Source organism: Phoenix dactylifera, unplaced genomic scaffold, assembly GCF_009389715.1.
Source record: "Phoenix dactylifera cultivar Barhee BC4 unplaced genomic scaffold, palm_55x_up_171113_PBpolish2nd_filt_p 000407F, whole genome shotgun sequence".
NCBI classification, from domain to species: Eukaryota; Viridiplantae; Streptophyta; class Magnoliopsida; order Arecales; family Arecaceae; genus Phoenix; species Phoenix dactylifera.
The window spans coordinates 195,834-212,611 of record NW_024067848.1 but is presented as its reverse complement, the minus strand read 5'-3'; the positions used below and the strand labels follow the sequence as shown (position 1 = coordinate 212,611).

Here is a 16,778-nt window from a genome sequence, read left to right as displayed (position 1 = left end):
CATACTCCTAACCATATCCATAAGAGTACGATTACGCCTTTCAGCTACTCCATTCTGCTGTGGCGTTCCCGGCATAGTGTATTGAGCACGTATGCCATGCTTTTCTAAGAGTTTAGCAAATGGGCCAGGGTGTTGTCCTGTTTCATCATACCTACCATAATATTCACCACCTCTATCAGACCTGACAATTTTCACCTTTCTATCTAATTGTCTTTCAACCTCAGTAATGTATACCTCTAGGACATCCACTGCCTGAGATTTTTCATGCAACAAATAGACATAACCATAACGTGAAAAATCATCAATAAAGGTGATAAAATACTTCTCTCTACCAAATGATGGGGAGTCAAAAGGCCCACAAATGTCTGTATGGATAATTTCAAGAAGTTCTTCACTTCTTGTGGCAACTTTCTTTGTGTGTTTGGTTTGCTTTCCCTTAATGCAGTCTACACACATACCGAGATCAGTAAAGTCTAAGTTTGACAAAATCCCATCCTTTACTAATCTCTCTAATCTTTCTTTGGATATATGACCCAATCTTTTATGCCACAAGTTAGAAGATTTTTTATTTATCAGGTTTCGTTTAATTCCAACATTATGATGCAAGGTCATAAGAGTTTCAGCAAAATGATTATCAAGATTTACTTTATATAATCCATCACACAAAACACCAGAACCAAGAAAGACATTGTCTTTGAAAAGACGCAAACTAGCATTTCCAATTTTAAAGAAATATCCTTCAATATCAAGTTTAGAAACAGAAATTAAATTTCTAGAAATAGAAGGAACATAAAGAGTCTGAAGCAAATCTAAATGACAACCAGTATTTAAAAGCAAACGATAGGTTCCAACAGCTGTTACAGGAACTCTAACCCCATTCCCCAAAAAGATAAAACTTTCATTTGGATCTTGCATCTGGGTTGTAAGGAATCCCTGCATCGTATTAGAAACATGAACATTAGAACCTGAGTCAAACCACCAAGTATTAGAAGGAACTTCAGTAAGGTTTGATTCAAAACATACATAAGCCAAAGGCTTACCTTTCTTTTCAAACCATGCCTTGCGTTTATGGCAGTCCTTCTGATAGTGTCCCAATTTTTTGCAGAAATGGCATCTATCTTTGTTTTGTTTCTTCTTATGAACCTCGGTATCATGATGAGGCTCTTTACCCTTGGATGGTCCACTCTTCATGCCCTTTCTTGGCTTCTTCCATTTCTTCCTGGCTCCATGACTTACAAGATTGACAGAATGATATCCTTGTTGCTTAAGTCTTGTCTCCTCTTGAACAAGCATACTGGTCAATTCATTCACATTCCACTTATCCTTAATAGTGTTATAGTGAATTTGAAATGATCCAAATTGAGGAGGCAAGGAGTTCAAAATAAATTGAACCAAAAAGGATTCATTCACATCCATCCCTAGAGCCTTCAGTTTAGCTGCTATATTTGTCATTTCAAGGATATGCTCATGCATCCCACAAGTACCATCAAATTTCATGGTGGTTAGTTTAGCCATTAATGTCCCAGCCAGAGACTTATCAGCAGATCGGAAACGTTCTTCCACAGTTTTCAATAATGCTTGAGCACTGTCACATTCAGGAAGCGTTGACTTGATATTATTCGCTATACTCATCCGCATAAACATAATGCTCAATCTGTTCGATCTTTCCCAAGTCTTATAAAAAGACCTTTCTTCCGAGCTGCTCAAATCAGTAATGTCAGCCGGTTTCTCAGATCGGAGTGCTAAATCAAGATCCAGAACACCTAGGTGAAACTGGACTTGTTCATTCCACTCTGAGAAATTAGTTTCATTAAAGATCGTAACAGATGAAGCTTGCGAATGAAGCGAAACAGGAATAGATACTGCAATAAGAAAATTAACAATAAGAAAATGCTTACAACATTAACACTTTGAGTTAGCAATAATGATGAATAACATAAATAGTATTACCATAATACACCTTTGGGTAGTAATCATGAAATACTAAATTACTATTATGGTGATTTCCAATTCACCTAGGAATAATTAATGATATAGGTCCAAAATTCAAATAGGTCTGTTGCCTTTGAGCATCCAAAACCTATTAAATCAAGGATACTCATTAATTATCCTAACTCAGCAAATCAATCATTTGAAAGTGGTGCACCTTTGGGCCAATCCATAATATCTCATGATTGAAAAACTGTAAGTCATAATTTGCAAAGTCATTATCTTAATACATGGGATTAGAGTATTTGATGACTTGATGTCTATTAAACATTCTAGTTGGGTTACTTTGGCAACTACCAAACTATTTCATAATATAGACATCAAATTAAAATAATGACATTGCACATAATTGACAATTCATAATATGACAAATTAAAATAAAACATATATTTAATATTTTACTAATCTACACAATCAGTACATGTGTCATATCATGCTATCAAGTATGCTAAAATGTAAAATAAATGACAAAATTTTTATCACATTACCCTACAAGGACCTCTGCATAAATAATATATTTTATAGGGACTAAATTAACATATTTTGAGGACCTCTAAACAAGTGATATGCTTTACAGGGACTAAATTAAAATATTTTGTTTCTTATAGCCCTAGAAGGATGTCAGCATAAATAAAATGTTTCACAGGGGCTTAACAGAAACAATTTCATCCTTTAACAGCCCTCTAAGGACTTCACAATAAATAAAATATTTTATAGGGACTTAATAGAAACATTTTCAACTTGTAACAGCCCTCTAAGACTTCAGTATAAATGGTATGTTTCACAGGGACTTAAACAGAAACATTTCATTCTTTTATCATCCCCGGGAGGGCTGTATGAAACAATAAAATTTTCATAAGGGCTTAACTGAAAATTTTCCCATCTATTGTCTAAACGAATTCGGGTTTCGGATCGAAACCCAAAAACCCGAACTCGTTATGCCTGTTATGCCCCAGACGGGTTATCTATTCCGGGTTCGGGTCGAAACTCATGCCCAAAACCCGTTATGAATAAATTATTATTATTATTTTTTTTTTAAAAGAACTGAAGACGGGTCGATCCCGACCCGTCTTCCTCCTCTTTTAGCGGCGGGCTAGGGTTCCGCCGAACCCAGCCCGCCAGCCTCCGGTCGCCGGGGCGGTGAGCGCGCCGCTTCCCTCCGGTGGACTCGCCGCCCGATGGCGAGCCCACCGGCGGTCGCACGCCAGCAGGCAACGCCGGCGGGTTGGGGTTCCGCCGAACCCAACCCGTCGGCTCTTAGGAGCAGCGGGAGGCGATCATGCCGCCGGACGAAGTGCCGCCCGACGGCGCCACCGAAATGGGCCCGACGCCGGACGAAACGCCGCCCGACGGCGTCACCCGCAGGAATACGCCGACCGACGGCGATCATCCGGTGAGTTTTATCTTCCGACCCGTCTCCCTTTTTTTTTTTTTTTATGGAGTGGGAGGGAGACCATGGCCGGCGGCTACGCCGGATCCTCTGATGGCTCACGGCGGCATATGCCGGCCAGATCCGGCGTCAGCAGGGTCAAACCCTGGGTGGGGTTATTTCTCAAATCCACCGGGGTTAGTTCTCAAATCCATGGATCCGGCATTGGGTTTGTATGGAATCATCAAAAACCCATCCAGGGACAATGCAATGGTCGGCTCTCGGCGCAATATCCCGGCGTCCCAGTGACGGCCGGTCAAGATTGCGATGATGAGATCGCCTCTATGGTGCCAAAACGACCATTGCCTTGTCCACTGTGATCTACCCTTTCACTGAGATCTGGTTCTGAGATGAACCAGGCTCTAATACCACATGTTAAACACATCTGTAAATAGAGGATCATAATAGAACCAAACTTTAAGAAGCAAAGCATACCTGGATCCATTGATAGACTGATTGCTTAAAGCTTCCTTTCTTTCTGGATGATCAAATCTTTGTTCGTATCTCCCTCTTGGCCCCTGTTCGAACACCCAGGCGATGGAGTCCCTTTTCTGTGTTCTCTCACTAGGCAGAGGGTGAGACCCGTTATGTTATCCTACCATCAAGGATAATGCGTCCACTTCTCACGGGATTGTAACTGACCACGATGTGGTCATGTGGGTCAAAACCCAACAGAAGGAGCTCAAGCCATTGAGGAGAAAATCATCTCTTCTCGGCTCAAATTTTTGCTGGGTAAAATCAATACCCTGGTGCCAATCTCTCTTACCTCCCAAAACTTCCTCATATGGCGATCCCAGATCACGAAAGTCTTCAAGGCAAATGGCTTTCTAGGTTTTCTGGATGGTTCGACTGCTCCTGATAGATCTGAAGCAAGTCTCTATGATTCCTGGATCAACACTGATCTCCTTCTCGCCACGGCTCTGACCTCCACAATTTCCCCCTCCATTCTACCGTCCGTCATCAATTTGGAACACTGTTCTCAAATCTGGAGCACTCTGAATAGCAGATTGAATTCTGCTTCTCGAACACACATCATTCAACTAAAGACGGAGCTGCACAATTTGAAGAAACTTGATTCCCCAATGTCTCAATATCTGGATCAAATTCGATCCAAAGTTGATACTCTAGCTGCTGCTGGAGCTCAAATTGACACTGAAGACATCATCCTACACATTCTGAATGGTCTTCCGGCTCTCTATGATTCTTTTTCAACTGCCATATGGACTCGTTCCTCGCCTATTGATTTGGAAGAGTTCTATGCCCTCCTAGCCAGTGAGGAAATCATCCTCACTAACAAAGAGAACCAACACTCTGCTCCTGACCCATCCTTTGCTCTCTCAGCCATACGAGGCAGAGGACGACATGGTAGATCAAATTCATTTTGTGGCCGTGGTCGTTTCCAGATTGACCAGCGATCTATCGGCTGGAACTCCGGCCGTGGTCGACAGTTCAGATCATCGGTGGAATGCCAGATTTGTCACAAACGAGGACATTCAGCACTCACCTGCTGGTATCGATTAGATACCAACTTTACTGGAGCGGTTTCCTCCCCTGCAGCTCATCAAGCTTATCTTACCTCCTCTGCTGGCTCATCCACTCCCTCTGAGTGGATTATTGATATCGGGGCAACATCCCATCTCACTCCTACCTCCTCCAATCTGCAGCAGCCCTCTTCATACTATGGTTCTGATCAGGTAACGGTTGGAAATGGAGACTCCCTGCATATTCAACAAACAGGGACCAGTACTCTTTCCACTCCCACTCATACTTTTAAGCTCTCCCAAATACTTCATGTACCCCACATCTCCCACAACCTCCTCTCTGTTTACAAACTAGCATCTGATAATGATTGCATCCTTCTTTTCGACTCTGCTGACTGTGTTATCAAGGACAAACACAGCCACCAAGTTCTTTTTCAGGAGCGGTGCTCTGAGGGCCTCTACAGAATATCCTTCACCTTTACACCTTCCTCAACGTCTGCAGCTTCTGCTCTAATCTCCATATCTGCCTCCGCATCCCTCTGGCATCTTCGTCTCGGTCACCCGGCTTCATCCATTTTCTTACCGGTCCTCAAGGAACACAGCAACAACACTACCTCAGTTACTTCCACAATCTGTCCATCCTGCTGCAGGGCAAAGAGCCACAAGCTTTCCTTTTCCTCCATTAAAATTTCAACCACCGGTCCTTTACAACTAGTACACTCCGATGTATGGGGTCCTTCCCCTACCCCCTCCATCTCTAGTTTTCAGTATTATGTTCTCTTTATGGATGATTTCAGTAGGTTCAGTTGGGTCTATCCCCTGAAATTTAAATCTGATGTCTTCCAATCCTTTGTTCATTTCAAAGCATTGGTAGAAAACCAATTCTCTACCACCATAAAAAGGTTTAGAACAGATGGAGGTGGTGAATACAACAACACCAAGTTCCACAAATTATTTTCATCTCATGGTATATTACATCAAATGTCTGCCCCTCATACTCCTGAACAAAACGGCGTTGCTGAAAGGAAGCACCGCCACATCCTGGAAGTTGTCCGTAGCCTTCTCCTTCATGCCTCACTCCCACCACAATTTTGGCTTGAAGCACTGCACACTGCAGTATTTTTGATCAATCGTTTACCCACCGCCTTACTTCACAAAATCTCTCCCTATGAAACTCTTCATCATCACCCCCCTGACTACAGTCTTCTAAAAGTATTTGGCTGCACTTGTTTTCCCTGGCTCAAGCCCTACACAACCAACAAGCTCTCTCCACGATCCATACTGTGTGTGTTCCTTGGTTATTCCCAACATCATAAAGCCTACCGTTGCTACAATCCTACCACTGGCAGAATTTTTATCTCTTGCCACATTAAGTTTGATGAAAATAGTTTTTCCTTTGCCTAGGCCGAGCAGCAATCTTCACCCCAAACCTCCATTGTTGCCTATCCCTTTACTTCAACCTAGCTCCTCTACTCCTTCCTTCTCCTCTTCACCTCCCCTATCCAGCTGTTGTTCCTCCCCACAACAACCAGTTCCATCTACTACAATCGACAATATGGTCGACGCCACCCCATCTACCTCCATCACACTACCTCCACAACCTCCCCACAGACATCCAATGGTCACCAGATCCCAAACTGGGACTCTTAAACCACGCCGGATTCTCTCCATGCTCGGCTCCATTTCCACCGGTTCGGAACCATCTTGTTTTTCACAGGCTGTCACGGATAACCATTGGAGAAGTGCTATGTCCTAGGAATTTGATGCCCTATTGGCACAAGGGACTTGGGATTTAGTTCCCCGCTCACCCTCTCAGCATACTCTAGGGTGTAAATGGACCTATAAAATCAAACATCATTCAGATGGGTCCATAGCCAGATACAAAGCCAGACTTGTGACACAGGGGTTCAAGCAACAGTATGGGATTGACTACTTGGAAACGTTTAGCCCTGTGGCTAAATTTCAAACGATCAGGTTACTAATAGTTCTTGCCCTTTCATCTCGCTGGCCAATCAGACAAATTGATGTGTCAAATGCCTTCTTGCATGGGCAACTAGAGGAGACAATTTTCATGGAGCAACCCAAGGGGTTCATTGATCCACTCTATCCACATCATGTCTGCAAATTAAAGAAGGCCATCTATGGTCTCAAACAAGCTCCCAGGCAATGGTTCACTACATTTTCCAAATTTCTGATCACTCTAGGATTTACGATCAGCTCTGCAGATTCCTCCCTTCTTTTGTTTCACCAAGGAAGCACCGTCCTATATGTCTTGATCTATGTGGACGACATCCTCATCACCGGAAATTGTGCAGATGCCGTTTCTGTTCTACTTCAGAAACTTCAGCAACAATTCAACATTAAAGACCTCGGCACTCTCGCATATTTTCTGGGGGTCATGGCAACTTACACACCAAATGGAGTATCTCTCTCTCAGTCCACCTATGCCTCTGATCTCCTCAATAAAGCAGGAATGTTAGATTGCAATCCGGTACAATCACCTCTCTCTACTAAAATTCAGCAATCCTCCGACACAGACCTCTTCGATGATCCTACACTTTTTCGAAGTCTGGCAGGTTCCTTGCAATATCTCACCATTACAAGACCGGACATTTCATTTGCCGTCAACTATATATGTCAGTTTATGCATCGCCCACTTCTACAACACTTTCACATGCTGAAGCGGATTCTCCGATACATCAAAGGCACTATTGATTATTCCCTATGTTTTAGTCCAGGAGAATTAACACTATCAGCTTATTGTGATTCAGACTGGGCAGGCAACACAACTGATAGAAGGTCTACCACAGGGTTCTGTATTTTTCTTGGCTCTAACCTGATTTCATGGTGCGCCAAGAAGCAACCCACTGTTGCCAGATCATCTACTGAAGCTGAGTATCGAGCACTAGCCATTACAACAACAGAACTCATTTGGCTCCGACGACTTCTTCAAGAACTAGCCATTCCAGTCTCCTCCCCCACGACCCTTCTCTGCGACAACATATCTGCTATGATGCTAGCTTCCAATCCAGTATTTCATGCCAGAACCAAACATATTGAGGTCGATTATCACTTCATCCGGGAAAAGATTCAGTCTCATGAAGTTCAACTTGCACATGTCTCTTCCCTGGATCAATTGGCTGATATCTTCACTAAACCTCTCTCGGTCCAAAGGCATGCTCACATCAGCTCCAAGCTTCACATCAACCCCAATGCTCAACTTGCCGGGGGGGTATTAACAAACAACAGATGAATTACCTCTGTCCACTGAACAGGGCACCTGTAACAGCTCTGCAGCTGAAACGTCTCAGCTCAAACGGGAACAACATGAAATGTTTCAGCTGAAGACGTTTCCTTACCAGAATTCCGTTACACTAGAATCAGTTCAGATCTGATTCTCCAAACGATTCTCTAACAACTTTTTTCCCATTTTATCCTCCTTCACACCCTATATAAGCAGGGACAATGTACCCTACGATTGCAAGAAAAATGATATGATCAATTTTACTTCTTTCTCTTACCTTTTCCTTACTCTGTCTCTGATTCTTCTTCTTTTCAGCACCAAGTGAGGTTCAAATTTGCAATCCTTTGTTAAGACCACCACCAAGATACTCCTAGGGTCCCCCACCCTAAAACTAACCATCATCAGTTGCCTGTTGGGAAAGGAAAACATGCTTACAAGGTTTTTAGGGGGCATGACAATGACTATTGAGCTCAACCAAGCCAATAGTATATTGGTTGACACTCAAATGGTCCCCATTCTGCTGGCTCACAAGGCCCTACTTGCAATGAATGACTCATGTCCTAATTCCATCAATCTGGTTCACTTGTTGGACAGATGGGTCATTAGCAAAAAAGAAGAAGCCCCACATCTTTTATTCCCCCTCCCCTTGGCTCCCAAAGGAAATAGGTTAGAATATTTTGTTTCTTTGTGTATATCAAGCTTTGATGTGTTTGTTGTCGATCAATTGGTGGGGAAAGGGAGACGGGGAGGACGGAAAAGACCCGGCGGGGGCGTGGTGGTGACGGGTGAGAGAGCCCAAGAGGGGTCATGCAGCTGTCATTCGATATCCAAACCCCTCATCCAGCGAGGAGACCCCTTGCACCTGCCGGATCTCCATCCCAGCCTTGCTAGATTCCTCAACTGCCTCTCTATTTCTCTCTCTCCTCTCCTCCTCGATCTCTTGTTCTCTCCCACAAGCCTTGAAGCCAGGTCATGGAAGGTGGAGAGGCCACCAAAGAAGAGGAAGAGAAGAAGAACCCCAAGAAGAGAAGAAAGGTCACTCGGCTCACCAACTAGCTATCTACCTCTCCTTGTGTCCCTTTACAGAGAGATATATATTTAGAGAGAGAAAGAGAGAGGGTTGTTAGCTTGCTATAGATATATATTACTGTCGGTATCCATGGCTTCTTCTAGTCCATCTAGTTATAGATCAAGGTTTGGGGACACGACTTTAACCAAGGTCTTTGTGGGAGGCTTGGCATGGGAGACCCCAACCGAAGAGCTGCGCCGATACTTCCAGCAGTTTGGCGAGATCCTCGAGGCCGTCATCATAACCGACAAGAACACCGGGAGATCCAAAGGCTATGGCTTCGTGAGCTCTCTCTCTCTCTCTCCCCCTCCTCACCAATTTCATCAGGATCTATCAACAGTACTGCTATGCATCACTTCTTCATATATTTTCTTTTTTTCTCATGATGGAAGAGAACAAAAACTATAGAGTTACCTCCATCTCCTCTTGGAATCTCCAATATTAAGAATCTCCTTCTTAATCCATCTTATGGATTTTTTTTCCTTTATTCATGAAGGAAACATCTATGGATCGATAAGTACTTAGAGTAAATGAGAAAAACATCTATTCTTAGGACTGAAACTTGGTTTGATGGCTCTAAATGGAGGAGACAAGAATGGGAAGGGAGGAATAAATGGACTGTCATTTTGGTCAGGTTATTGTTTTTGGTCGATCTGTTTGCAGTAGTGGTTTTCTGCTAACATTGCGAAGGCCACGTATGGCAATGGGCAGGTGACGTTCCGTGACCCGGATTCGGCCAGGCTTTCTGTGGCGGACCCCAACCCGGTCATCGACGGCCGGCGAGCCAACTGCAACATCGCTTCCATGGGCCGTCCTCGCCCTTCCCCTCCTCGAGGTACTCTGCCCTAAAAAATATGTGCACATATATTGATCACAAATTTATTTTATTACAGTAGGACATTGATATCATGATATATATATAAATATATATGATATATGATAAGCGTGTCATTCTAGCCTACTGCTTCTTCTCATCTCAAAGCGAGGCCATTGGTCATGGGGGATGAGACACTGGTGGGGTCCAACACCTACCTAAAAGGAGGGTTGCCAGCCCACAGGATCAAGACCCACTAGGTGGGACAGTGGGGTGAGCTAGCAAGGCATTAGCTTGTCGAGTTGGACTCATTTGGCCACATGAGGTTGAGCCAAGCTAGGGTGGTGGTCGACTAGGTGTGGATGTTAATTTTATCATTATAATGTAGTTTTAGGCATTGATAATGTCACCAATTTTTAGTGCTGATCTGTTTCTTTAGCCAGCTCATGATGATTATCTTAATGGATAAGATTAACTATTTAACAAAATATTGGAAGTTGCCTTTGTAGGTCAAAGAAAGTGGATTACAACGAAAGAAGTGTGTCATTTTAGTTCTCCATTATACTATTATAATTGTTAATTTAGATATGGTTATAAGATTATGGTTTTAACTATGTATATGGTAGTTTACCTTTTACTTGATAATGACTATTTGCTTAATATTTAAAGATTTGTTTTTATTGCTACTAGGCCGGTATTAGTTGTCATTGGTTTGCATGCTTCATGCTCAAGTAAGCCAATTTTGTATGAGCTGAGCTAAGTCAAAACTTGGAGCCTAGGAAACCAGAAGGAGCCGCCAAACAAGAAGACGACAACCTAATGAGCCAGGCTTGAGCCGAGCTTGATTGAGCCGAAGTCCAGCTCAACTCCAATAGTTAGACGATGATAGCTTCTAGCACTAATCATTTTTTCTTCTTTTTTTTTCAGCTGGATGCGAAACTTTATATATTTATTATTTATTAGGTTTTCTCTAAGTTGGTTTTTGAATTTCTGAAAATTTGTTATGTGTGCAGGGAGGACTCAAGTTGGGAGCCTTTCTCAGGGCCCACCTCAAGATGTGGGCCCATCATATAGCAGAGTGCCAGCCCAAATGCCCCCTCCACCACCAGTCCTCTATCCTGCTCATTTTGGGTGAGTACTCCTGTCTGCTGCAACTGATCTCTACTTCAATGAATGGGTCCCATCCATATTTGTGTATGGGAAACAGGGAAAGCCCATTAAATGAATTGGTGGGAGCTATGCCACAGCATTTAATCCAATGGTCCCCCTTCCCCCTTGCACAGCTCCATCATGGACATGGAGAACCCAAAATGAATGGCTCCTGCTCCAAAGCCTAGATTCCAATTTGGCTGCTTGCCTCAGATGCATTCGATGCCTGTCATGCATCCAGAGGGCCCACATTAGCTCAACTGAATCCGGGGAATCCTGGCTGTTCATTTAGGTCAGTTTCTTTTAGGCTGATCAATCAGTCTGGGCCGGATCAAATAATCTAATGTAATCTTATATGGTGCATCCATGGAGTCCCATTGTGGATGAATGGAGCTTCATAATTAAACACACACAGGTTTCTTGTTTCTGATCTAATTTTGAGGCCAATTGATTGGAATGGAATGGATCCATCCATTTTGGGCCATGAAGGACTAAAAAGCTGGCTTCAGTGCTTGCATCTGTTCTTATGCATTGTTTCTGCTTCCTTTGCAGGTATCTGACCTACCCAACTGATTACGGATACCAACAAGTTGGTGCCTTTTTCTTATTTTAATTGAAAAAAGTGTTGTCCTTTGGTCCAAATTTGACTCTCATATTCCCATTAGGACTGCTGAATTAATGAACAAATCACATTCATAACTGCTCTAAACGAGGACCAGGCCCTCCAAGATTCTGTCTAGAGAAGGGCCCCTCCTTGGGAATGGGGTTCTTCACTAAATGCATCCGCAGTCCATAGCACAGTCTCACATGAAATTGCCAACTTATTACGTTGGTCAAGTTTCTCGGTCATATTAAATACTTAGGCTTTCTGGGGGTTGTAAGGTCAGAGGTATTCGGATAGGTCTACCCTGCCTTCCCCTGCCATGTAGCCCATGACTCGTCGGCATCTTCTGACCTCCTAAGTCCTAACCTCCCCCCCATGCGCCAAATGAAATAAAATAAAATAATCTTCTAAATATTAAATTTTATATAAATATTTATATATATATATATATATATATCTTTACTTATTTTGCTATTCTATTTTTATTTTTATCCTTGCATATGTATCCATACCATCTAACGTTGTTAAAAAATTAATGGTTTCAAATTTAGAGGATAAAAAAAAATTTTCAAAATTCTATTTTATTTTTAATTAAAATAGATATAGTTTTAATTAATAATATTAGAAGAATCGCTATATTAGGAATATTTGTACAAAAATAGTATTTATGAAGATAAGGAAATAAATATAAATTTTAATAGAGTATTTACACAAATTTGACTTTTTAGAAGAATATTCATAAAAAAAAATCTCTCAGAGAAAATAGAGGAGCTAATAAGAATTACTAGAGAATTTTTTTTTTGAGTGGCCTTGATTCGGCTATTTGCACAGACATATGGTATACTTAATGTGGAAAATAATTTTGTCTATTTAAAAGTGTTGTTTATTAGTTCAGCATTTTTTTAATTTTTTATTCTCTATATTTTCATGAAGTTATGTTAATTGTTAAGAGATTTTTTTTTCCCATAACTGAAAATTTTCAATCATATTGCAGTCAACTAATCATTCTTTTTTTTTTTCTTTTCTTTCTTTCTTGAACATCTTTGTCTTTGTATTTCCAACATGGACAAAAAAATCATTCTATTATTAATATGCAAGTAAGCAATTCTTTGATTACAATGGCTAGTCTATAACAAAACATAGATATTAAATGCTAATTACCTAGAAATATAATCTTCATCAATGCACAAGGAAAGTCAATATTTGGATCAAAGTTAGCTGTCCCTTATTATTTATGTATTGTTTTATATAATTTTGATTACCTTATGTTGCATGGATTGGTTTTTTTGTAAAATGTGTGAGCAGGCTATATACAATTCTCAAATGATGCCACATTACTACCATCAGATGTATGGTTCTTCATCATCAACTGTTAGCCCACCATATCATTATCCTCACATGGGGTACACTGTGCCAACTTCAAGGGCAACACTGCAAAATCCACGCCCACCATACATGCAATATCCTACGGTCCACATGGAGGGATCTATCTCTCCCTCATCCTCACAGCCTTCTACCTTTCAGCTACAACCCCCTCCACATGTAAGGCAACCACCAAACACAATAGGTAACTTCTAAACCTTTTACTTTCTGTATTTATGTTTGTACATTTCAATATTTTCACTCAAGGTTTCATTGGTGCTTATAAATTTTCTACCAGTGGGCATAGAAAGGAGGTATAGATGTCAAGGAGTTAGATTGGCTTAAATTCTTAGAAGGCATGCTTGGGCTTGAATTTTTGGCTAGAGGGTGAAAAATGTGTCACAAATTAGCCTATTTATGAAATTATAAAAAGTCTAGATTAGAAGGCATCAATTGAATTATATAGGATAGACCTAAAAGCATTTTCAAGATAATCTCCTTTATAACATTTAGCATATTTTAAATTAAGCATAGGTTCATAAAGCTTGTTTTTTTGACACCTTTGAGGTGAGATAGCATAATATATAATTTAGGATCTTAATGAACAAATCATATCTTGTATGAAATTTTTTATCTTTTGAACTATATTTTGTAATTTTAAGTTTCTGATGAAATGCATATTTATTAGCTTGAAATTTAAGACTTTTACAATTGTACTTTAGAAAGAATGGAAAGGCTAAAATAAAACAAATGGACCTTATATAAGAGTCAGGGGGAGAAATATGCTAAATAAATTTGAACTGATTATAGCACTTGAATTTAGGAATCTATTTATGCATAAGAGGTAAGTTCTTATATCCAGATATTCTTACCATCTAATGTTAAATCAAATGTTTAACGAACTTATATGGTGGTTTTCGTTAATTCAAGCTATATAGCTTTTGCCTATTTCTAATTATATAGATTTAAAGTCCAAAGATTGACATCCATTAGTTGAAATTAATTGGCAAATGAATGCCATATTCCATATGAAAGAAATGTTAGATGCCAATAAACATGTCTGAGTTTGTTATATGTTATTATTAGTGTAGCTTGCCTATCTTTTGACCATTTATCTTTTATCTTTAGATTATTTAAAATACTATATTTTTTGATATTTATAAGTGTTTGAAAGTAAAGATGCTAATATATGTGCCTCCATGTATATGTGCATATTTTGGTAAGAAAACAATTAGTTGTATATAAGAAGTAGCTTTAAGTTCTCCAATAGATGATATTTTCTAATAATATGAAAATACTAGAACCCTAGAGGTTTCACGAGAGTTGATGCTTGCCATTTAATTACCCTATGGATTTAGATTTTCTATCTTATTATACATATTCAATATCATTTAGATTTAAAACTTTATACTTATTTCACAAACTTACTAATTAGATTATGTTCTTGCAAATTGGATAGCTAGTTAAGTCATGTTTTATGTATGTTTAAAATTTACTATGTTAGTTATAGTTCTTTGATGCATTTCTTTTTCTTTATGATTAATTATTTTATAAGATTATGATTGTCAATTTTAAGCAATGATAGTCTAAAATCTCTAAAATTTGAAATTCTTGTCAATTTTAACACTAACCAGATCTAACAAAACTAATTAAACTATAATATATATATATAGACACATATGCACATTCTAGTTCTGCAACCTTTTTATTAGTTATCATTTCTCTAATATCTAAATGGGTGTCCTAGTGCATGAGGCTCCCCTTACTGCAGGATTTAGGGAGGTTATATATATATATATATATATATATATATATATATATATATATATATATATATATATATATATATATATATATATATATATATATATATATATATATATATATATATATATATATATATATATACAACCTTAACCCTATATGCTAAGAGATTATCTGTGTATTTTGAACTTGTCACACCCAAGTTAGATTGGGCAACCTTATCATTGCACCAAGGTCATTTAATAGGATATGGATTTTATATTTTATATTTCTTTGCATATGATGATCTAAATATAAGGATGTGCTCAGCTAGTAAAAATAACTCTAATGAATAGCTGCTGATGCCATTGCAATCATAATAAATCTGCTGCTTCATATTTTTTCCAATCATTATATTCTATAATCTGTTATAATCTGCAATAGCTTGATGATGTTCTATAATATTAGCGCATTTTGATTTTATTTTTGTTAATTTATTTATGTTGTACAACATTTCATAAGATAGACATTGTCTTAAATCTTTATCTTAAGTAGATAAACAAATATTGTTCTTGATTGAATTTATAATGGCAAACATTTGTTATATTTTAAATATTTCATATGGTGAATACTTCAGATTCACAAGCTTCTCAACAACCAACAACGACTATCGCAACTACCGAGGGTGCCAATGCTTGAAGGAGAAATTTTGCGTCTTTCTAGTGCCATCTTGCTCGTTATCAGATATGGAAAGTAATGGAAGGATAGAATCTTGACAAGTGCAATTAGTCCTAAAGGTTGAAATTTATTCTTTTCATGTGATGGAAAAAGATTCTTGTGGAGGGCAACTAAATCAACAATGAACTATTACAAGACTTGGGATGGGCACTAATTGGCTCAATACTATCTTTTTCCTTTTTAAAAAAATTCTTTTTGTTTTTTCATAACATGTACTTAATCTATCAGATATATTGGACATTTATGATTTTTCAAAAATTTTGAAGTTTATCAGAATCACAATTTGTAAGAAAACATGGTGCAATGATTGGATTTGTGTTATCATCAGACAAAAAGAGACGGAACAGAATATCCTTTTCAGTAGATAGTAAAGTGAAACAAGCTAGATGATGCAAGATAACACCCCTTTCAAGCTCACCAATTGATAATTATTGTACATTCACTTTGATTAGAAGATATAAGCACATGTACAATGATTAACTGCTAAATTTTAAATTTATTGTTAAAATTAACTCCTAGCATTTGGTACACATTATACTTCACTCTATTAAAAATTGTTGTCTGTTCGATGGATAAATTGGTAAATAATCCTATGATAAAGAAACTAGATGGAAATTTATTCATTAGTTGTGAGGAACCATGCGAGCGTGGGTTTAGTTCGACATCGGTTATTCGCTGGATAGATCTTGGGTACTTATACAGGATCAAGGATCCAAATATTATCTTCTGGCTAGTCATTTTGGGTGAGGTTTTGGATTGTTACATTAGTAAATCTATTTTTTCTGTGGCAAATATTGTAAACAGGAATCATTTGGACTAGATTTCCTAACATTGATGAACAACTCAAACGGAAACTTTTTACAATATCATTGTGAAATCAGTGTTAGGCACATAAGGGGTCAATAGTGGCCAGTCCTTCCATTATGAAATGACAGTTAAATCAAAGGTCTGATGTTGATTTGCCCAAATTCATCTTGCCCCATAGAGATGATTAAAAGTTATTTTGGTTTGCCTGAGATCCTCAAACCTTTTCTCCTCTCTTCTATAATTTTTTTCTAATCTCAATAAAAGCCGGGTGGCAATCTCTGCCTTCTTTTCATTCAAACAGAAAAAAACAAAGAAAACAGAAAGATATATCCTCATTGCTAACTATATA

General features: G+C 39.1%; 1 protein-coding gene across 2 annotated transcripts; it reads left to right on the top strand.

Annotated features, from left to right (window-relative positions):
• The first annotated feature begins 8,854 nt into the window (after positions 1-8,854).
• On the top strand, positions 8,855-15,916 carry LOC103722403 (RNA-binding protein 38-like). 2 transcript variants are annotated; one of them, XM_008812953.3, is made up of 6 exons: positions 8,855-9,494; positions 9,903-10,047; positions 11,040-11,157; positions 11,728-11,764; positions 13,085-13,346; positions 15,522-15,916. In XM_008812953.3, the coding sequence occupies exons 1-6, from the start codon at positions 9,303-9,305 to the stop codon at positions 15,581-15,583; spliced, it is 816 nt and encodes a 271-aa protein (XP_008811175.2). In that variant the 5' UTR covers positions 8,855-9,302; the 3' UTR covers positions 15,584-15,916. The 2 variants fall into 2 exon arrangements, with proteins under 2 accessions (XP_008811175.2, XP_008811176.2); XM_008812954.3 differs by having other exon boundaries at positions 8,856-9,494; positions 9,924-10,047.
• Positions 15,917-16,778: the final 862 nt, after the last annotated feature.